General features: G+C 42.2%; 1 protein-coding gene across 8 annotated transcripts in view; it reads right to left on the bottom strand.

Moving 5' to 3' along the window:
• Positions 1 to 4,727: 4,727 nt before the first annotated feature.
• Positions 4,728 to 7,438, bottom strand: part of LOC111935707 (protocadherin alpha-C2-like) — a 90,249-nt gene continuing 87,538 nt past the window's right edge. For 5 of the 8 annotated variants that reach the window (XM_086851216.1, XM_023936202.2, XM_086851215.1 and 2 more), the window contains one exon: positions 4,728 to 7,115. In XM_086851216.1, coding sequence (XP_086707342.1) covers positions 6,805 to 7,115 — 311 coding nt within the window. In that variant the 3' untranslated portion in view covers positions 4,728 to 6,804. The remainder of the gene's footprint in view (positions 7,116 to 7,438) is intronic. The other 3 variants (XM_086851220.1, XM_086851219.1, XM_086851221.1) reach the window with 1 other exon arrangement.

The raw sequence follows: 7,438 nt of genomic DNA, 5'->3' as shown, positions 1-7,438 counted from the left end.
AGGCTTGTCTCCTATCTAGCATACACCTCAGGAAACTTTTATACTGAAGGTGAAGGGTGAGAGCATGTTCAGCAAAGTTAAGCCCCTTATCCTGTCACCATGTGGCCCTGGATGAAACTGCTCACAGCTGGGGTTCAGAGCACCCAGGAAGAACCAGGCTGAAAAAGCTGCTCTTGACAGGTCCTGAGCCTCTTGTGCCAGCCCACGGAACAAGATCCTGGGTCCTCACTGAGCCTGTTTGCACCACAGGTGATGATGAGAAAGTTGGTCATCAGTCAGCAAAGGCTTTTGTTAAAGATGTAGATAATTTGGGGGTAGAAGTGGGAATGTATGGAAGCACACGGCGTTGATTTGGTTTGTGATTGCTCAGCACATCACTCCACACCTGAGAGACTTCAGGCAGGATTCTTTAAACACCCACAGAAAGAAGTTCTTCAGGCTAGGGAGAGATTCATGCCTCCCTCGATGGGGGCTAAGACACACTGGGAGCTTAGTTAGGATATTTTCAGTCTAACTTCCCCCAGAACCACACACATTGCTCCCACTGAGGCTGCATTAAGTAGAATTTGAGCCACAGAAAAGCTGAAGGATTTATCTAAGAGGAAAATGATTGCAGGATTAGAAGTCTAGGATGGCTGTGATTGATGTGTTTTAACAATTACTACATCTTGTCAGCCTTGTTGTGCAGTGCCATTCCTGTAATCAATGGGCAAGGACTTTCTAATTCTCCTCAGTGCAGCTCAAGTGGTGCCTAGACACTTGAAGTGTCATAAAATATTGCCAAAGGAGCGGGGAGGGGCTGACAGGGCCAGCTCTGATGTTACCCTACCTCAGTGCTGAAATCACATGTGATGCCCTGGCACTGATGAGCTCCCAGGAGCCCTGCAGGGTCTCACATTTGCCAGGAGGCTCAGGTGTGACTCCTGCTGGGGTGGCACATTGGTGGCATGGTCACTCTTCACCCAACACCCCATTTATGAGCCCATTGCCATGGTGAGCCTGGAGGTTCACGTTTCCCACCTGGCAGCATTAATGGGATCAGCTCTTCAGGATTGCTGCTGCCCACAGTCCCCCCACCACAGTGAAGGATCAAGGGAGTTGAGGCATGGGAGTGACACAGAACCAGGGCTGCTCTATTTGGTATGAAGGCCAGCTTAGTATTTCTGACCCTCTGTCAAGGTTTTTAAATCCAGTTTTCAAGCCTAGCATGTCTGTTTTGTAATATGCTTCAGACATCAGGTCCTAAATGTGGATGAGTCACTGTCTTTTGGCAGACAACAGTGACACAGCTCTGGGCACCACTGGCAGGCAAACATTTTTAATATTTTCAAATTGTGTGGTGTTCTGAGAGATGTTTACTTCACCACATCTCTGTCATCTTTTGATGTTAATACCTGTGTCAGAGTGATTTCATGGAGGCTGTCCTGGGATGTGAAAGGGAATTCATGGTGCAGTGTAAAATATGCTCCTCTCACCAAGTGGCAGAGGTAATTCTGTGGTACTTCATGCTGAAGGATTTCATTCATTAGTTCTCTAAGCCAGCCTAAGGCAGCTGAACTACAAATATTCTAGAAGTAGGTGCCTAATGTCATCATAGCAGAATCGCTTTGAAAAATCAGATTTTCATGATACCTGAGCAGTTTTATCACTGACAGTGGGTATTGAAGTATTCTGTACAACAACATAACCATGCCCCAGATTTTTATATGTAGAATCATAGAATGGCTTGGGTTGGAAAGGACCTTAAATAGGATCTAGTTCCACCCCTCTCTTATGGGCAGGGAAACATTCCACTAGACCAGGTTGTTCCAAATCTTATCCAGCCTGCACCAGGGCCTCCTCACACTCACAGGGAAAGATTTTTTTTCTAACATATAATCTAAACTGACAATCTCTTAAGTTTGAAGCCATTTCCCTTGTCCTGTCACTCCAGGCCCTTGTAAATTGTCTCTCTCCATCTCTCTTGTCAGCTCCCTTCAGGTTCTGGAAGGCCACACTGAGCTCACCCCAGAGCTTCTCCTCTGCAGGTGAACACTGCCAGCTGTGCCAGCCTTTCCTCCCAGCAGAGCTGCTCCATCCCTCTGCTCATCCTGGAGCCTCCTCTGGCCTGGCTCCAGCAGCTCCAGGTGCTCCCTGTGCTGGGCCTGGGGCTGGGGCAGCTCTGCAGGTGGGGTCTCACCTGAGCACAGGGGCAGAATCCCCTTCCCTTGATGGCCAGACTCTGGGGTGAGCCCAGGACAGGGTTGTCTTTCTCTGGAAATGCTTGGACACACAGCCCCCTCACCCTGCAAATGCAGAGCAGTGACACTGGATCCTCCAGGGATCCCTCTAGGGATCCACAGAGAGGAGAATGAACCCAGGAGAGTAGAGAGAACAGCATCCCCACATCCAGAGCTAATGGGAAATCAATGTCTATGCTATCAATATCGATTCCATGGCGTGCTGCTTCAAGCTGCACAAGGTCAGTTCAATGGGATAAAGCATTTATTCTGTTAGAGCTGTGCTGTGCATTCTCTGCTCAGTTTTGGTGCAGCCAAGCCAGCCACTCAGGCTGTGTGTGAGCCTAATTATGATTCCAGCCACCACAGAAAGCCCTTCACATCCACAATTTATTATTGCTGTGCTTGGAGCCCTCAGCTCTGCTTCCCACAGAATCTATTTGCTTCATGCAGATTCAGCTATGGGTGATGTCAAAGCACTGCTGTTCACTCTTTTCTCCTTTGGAGACTTGTAAAGGAGGAAACCAAAGGACTTCAGGGTACACTCACTCACCAAGGCCAACCTTTTGATTAAAGTGATTTTTCTGCATATTTACAGGAGCCTTAACAGAACACAGGACTCTTGGCACTGCCTTAAAAAGGTGTCTGTGTCGAGGAACAGACAGTAGTTTCTAAGCAGTCAAACAACAGCAAAATTGAGGAACCTGCTCATTCTTTAAGACTCAAATGAGGGAAGTGGCTCAGCTCCTTCCTAAATGTTTGTCTTACACAAGAGCCACAAAACTGCTGCTAGGGGAGAATTGGATTTAGAGGGAAAATTGTACCTGGTTTATTTTACCCAGTTGTTGACACAAGCAGGTCTTGAACGAGTGAAGTAAAGGCAGAAATGAAAGAAGATTCTAAAAGGTATCAAAACCACCTGCAATTAATTTCATGACTGATCTTCATATATGAAATTTGGGAAATGCATTTTGGGTTCTATGTTCTTCCCCTGATGTGAGATGATTGGAAAGCCTTTAATCAGATCCCCTGGTATGATGTGCAATGACCCATGTACTGAGCAGAAAGAAACTGCACAAGACTAAATCTTAGAAGCCTAATGTAAAATGAGATTTTTTTTTTTTTTTTTAATGACAGGATGTAATTAATACACAACATAGCTCAGGTTTATTGTTATAAAAGCCCAATAGTTTTCATCACTGATCTCATATGCATAGAAACCAGACTTCCAAAGACAATATGCTCACAGAAAGTATATATAGATTCTGAAAGATATAAATCATTTGAGTGGTAAAAGGCCCCCAAACTGTAATTTTCTTGTTAGCAAACTCTGCAGTGTATTTTGTAATGCTCATTTCATTGTCAGCAGGAGGATTAAAATTTTTTTTTTTTTAATTTTTGCTGTTATTGGTCACCTCTGTTGCTCAGTTTCCATTGCTGTGTGGTGTTAAAACAGTGACCCTTAAACTGTGGTGGAATGTGCAGATTCTGCCCCCACCTACCCCTGGTCCTCCAAACATCTTGCCAAGGGTTTCTCCTCCTCCTGGACACCCAAAATCAAGGATGTCTATGGTATAATTTGTATATTAGCTATGAAATAGCCAAATTTCACTCTAGACATCTCAGCATTCCAGCTATCTTAGAGGGTCCAAATAAGGAAAAATCTTTATAAAGTCTGAGGTGCCTGATTCAGTCTTCTGAAAACAGTGAATGTGTGGAATGTATATCCCAGTGCAACCCAGCCTCTTTTCAAACAATTCCAGCAAGAGCTCCTCCTCTCCTCTGAGAGCTTTTTCTCTCTTCTATCAGCTCTCCACAGTGGAATGATTGTCAGCATTGATAATCATGCTGGAATTATCTTCAAGTTATGTTTTGTCTCCCAAGGCACGCAAGCATAGAGTCCCCCTGCAGTGAGCACCTGTAACAAAGGCAGCATTGGTAAATGTAATTTTGTGTTAAAACCAGCAAATTTGAGACATACTGTAGCTCTTGGTTCATTTTAATAGAGGCAAGCCTTGGAAAACCGGCTGTGTATGGCCGCTGATGAAAAATGAATGAATCAGACTGGCTTGCATGGGGGAAAATGCAAGCACTCAAAAGAAAAACCAATATTCAATTAAAATCTAAAAATGATCAAGTGTAGAAGATTCCTGTTAGAATGAAATCTTTGTGCTGAATTTTTGCCAGAGGCATTGAGACAGCTATTTTGTGATGAATACAAAACAACAGTTTTCTTCTGTGTGTTTAAGCTACCACGGTAACTACAGCTGATGAACGTTTTGGGAGCTGTTGGATTAGTCACCAAATTAAAAAAAAACCCAACTAAATGTACTTGCATAGCACATTTGCATAAAAGAACAGTTCCCTCCCCAAAGCTTAAGCTTTTTTTTCCTCTTGTCTAGCCTTTAAAAGTGAATCAAGGATTCTCTTTCTCAAGTAGCACCTTTTTATTGCCAGTAAAACAAGACTGGTAACAAAAGAAAACTCTATATAGACCACATGAGGCCATTGGTGGTTCATGCTTTGAGATAAGAATTCTTTTATTAGAGCTTTGCTGTGATGTTTTAAGATTTGCTGCAGGTTCTTAAAAATGAATAGGAATTGTTCTATTCTGAACTGTCAGCAGTTTGGAAACTTAAAACATCCAGGACATGTCTCAAGAAATCCAGTTGTTCTCTTTGATCCTAGATTAAAGGGCCTTTAGAAATTTCAGAGCTATGTAGTTTCTTACACAGTTCCAATTAACACGACACTTGAGCTTTATTCTGTGAATGTACAATAATGTAGAAAACTCCTTGGAATTCCCTCATCAGCTTCTATTTAAAAATACATGTATTGGTTTTATATCGACATCCTCAACCACATTCAATACTCCATTTATATCCTTAGGTTTAGTAATTCACAGAACTTCAGCTTCACAGATTCTTACCAATAAATCCCAAAATGCATGCATGGCTTGGTTTAAGAAAGATATTTTACTTGTGTCTCATACACAAAAAAAAAAAAAAAAAGAACTGATAATCAACAGTGGCTTAAAAAATTAACACTACTCCACTTTTTCACAAGTGTACAAAAAAGAAATAATGAATTTACATTCAACGGTAAAGCTTAAAGTCCACTCTAATAATAGTTGCATTGACATTCACATACACAAGCACAGAATAAATATTTCAGGATCCTTATAAGAGCATACAGCATACATACAGTACTTGAATTTTACATAAGGAGTGTTAGTAGGGTCAGAAATTCATAATCTCATAGAAAAGTAAAACTAAAATCAGAAAAGGTCGTGTGGGAGGTAACACCAAGGTACTGCACAGAGCTAGCAGGTTAGTAAATCCATTTGTGTGAGGAGTTTGCTTCTGCTTCTTCATATTAGGACAGTTTGTTTGCAAAGGTGTATTCAAAGTGCAGAAAAATGCAAAAAAAAAGAGAAGATATCCTTGTATTTATTAATACATGCAAGAGGCAGCCCCCAAGTCACCCGACAGAATAAAGCTGTTATTGGCAAGTGGCTGATATAATACAGATGTTTCAGGCAATTTGTCTAAAGCACTTTAATAGCAGCAATTGTAATTTATAATGGCTCTAGATTGACTTCTGTTTGGGTTAAAGGGCATCATATTTCTTTAACATTTACAGCTATATTTCTTTATAAATAAATATCTCAAATAACAAATAGCATAGTTAATGTTACTTTTTTTCTCTCTTTTGCATAAGTGTCGTGGAAAAAACTCTGACCTTTTCAGAGACATCATGTGCAAAATAATGTGGAAATAGGGACACACAGCATCACAGTTACATTCCTGGGATGTCAGCCCAGCCCTTCTTACTCTCTGAGGGCTAGCCTTACCAGGGTAATGCAGGGCTTTAAGGGACTATTTTTTTCCAATGGCTTGCTTGGCAAAGATTTAATAATTTATGGTGTCTCAAAGAGCTGTAAATGTGAGGTTTCATTTGAAGCAGTGTGTACAATACGTCATGTATAGGAGTCAGTATTTCCACACCGTGACTTCTCAGGATTTGACAAGTCTGCTCATCTCCTTTCAGACATTTTCTCCTCAGCCTGAACATCTTTGAACATTTGTGTTCATTAGGTCTTTCCTCTGTTGCATATTTACCAGCTCTTCTTGCATTTTATAATCTGGTCTCATATCACCTAGCTGACATCTGCACACAAATATTTCCAATCAGATAGAGGGTGCACAACATTAAAACTTTTAAACCTGTCCTGTAAGTGTCATCAAGACAGGAGCACAGGAACCACAGTGCAGAGTCCAACCTCTCACTGGCTGTACTGTGAAGATTCTCCTTTTCGGCGTAGGAGAAAGGAAACTTGTGTCTGCTTTTTAGATTCTGAAAACAAGCCAGAGTGGAGAAAAAGAGTTAACACCAGACTTAATAAAGCTTTTAAGACAAAACCTGTTAAGCAATTTAGACAGACACTGAATTTCCTGCTGATTTTCTCAAGTCTGTACATACAGGAAAATTGTTAACAGTAGGAAGAAGTTGGGATTTGCTACATAGGAGAAATCTGCCATTATTACAAAAACTGGCTAAGAGGGTTTTTTTCAGCATAACTCCCTCACTGGTCACTGTTCTCAGTGGTGCTGTTGCCCTTTTCCTTTTTCTCCTGAGTCTTGTTTCCCTTCTTCTTTTTCTTCTTTTTCTTGGTCTCTTCTTTCTTGCCAAAGGTTATGAAGTCACTTTTGTCAATTTGGCTGTTTGGTGGCTCCTGCCGGATGGAGATGATTGCAGGAGATCCTGGGATAATGAATTTGTCTGGCAACTCACCAGGACCACCTTGTTTGGAATTGCCCGGTCCAAATTTAAAGGTCCAGCTGTTGCTGTTCACACCAGCTCCCACTGGGGGGGACACCTCTCCCGCCTCAGGTTCTGAAAAAGTCAAAACAGCAAGAAAAGCTTAAAGCATCTTTAAACACAGGCACTCAGTGAGCAGGAGCTTTCTGTTTGAAAGCTCTGGCTTCAGCCTACAGTGACTCTCGCTCTCCTGGCTGCTCATCTGGGGGTTATCCACTGGTCCTTGTCCAGTCTGCTCAGTGTTTGCATGCAGTGACCCACTCCACGTGTTGTTGGGTGCAACAGGCTCTGGATCCCATTTTGTTCTTTTGGATCTGAAGTGTTTGGAGTAAGAGATCACTGTGATGCAGCCCACTGTAGTGTTTTATAGCAGGAAACACAAGCATGTGCATGGTGTG

This window comes from Cyanistes caeruleus, chromosome 15 (genome assembly GCF_971803275.1).
Source record: "Cyanistes caeruleus chromosome 15, bCyaCae1.hap1.1, whole genome shotgun sequence".
NCBI classification, from domain to species: Eukaryota; Metazoa; Chordata; class Aves; order Passeriformes; family Paridae; genus Cyanistes; species Cyanistes caeruleus.
The sequence above is the reverse complement of the archived record's forward strand: the minus strand, read 5'-3'. Positions and strand labels throughout refer to the sequence as shown.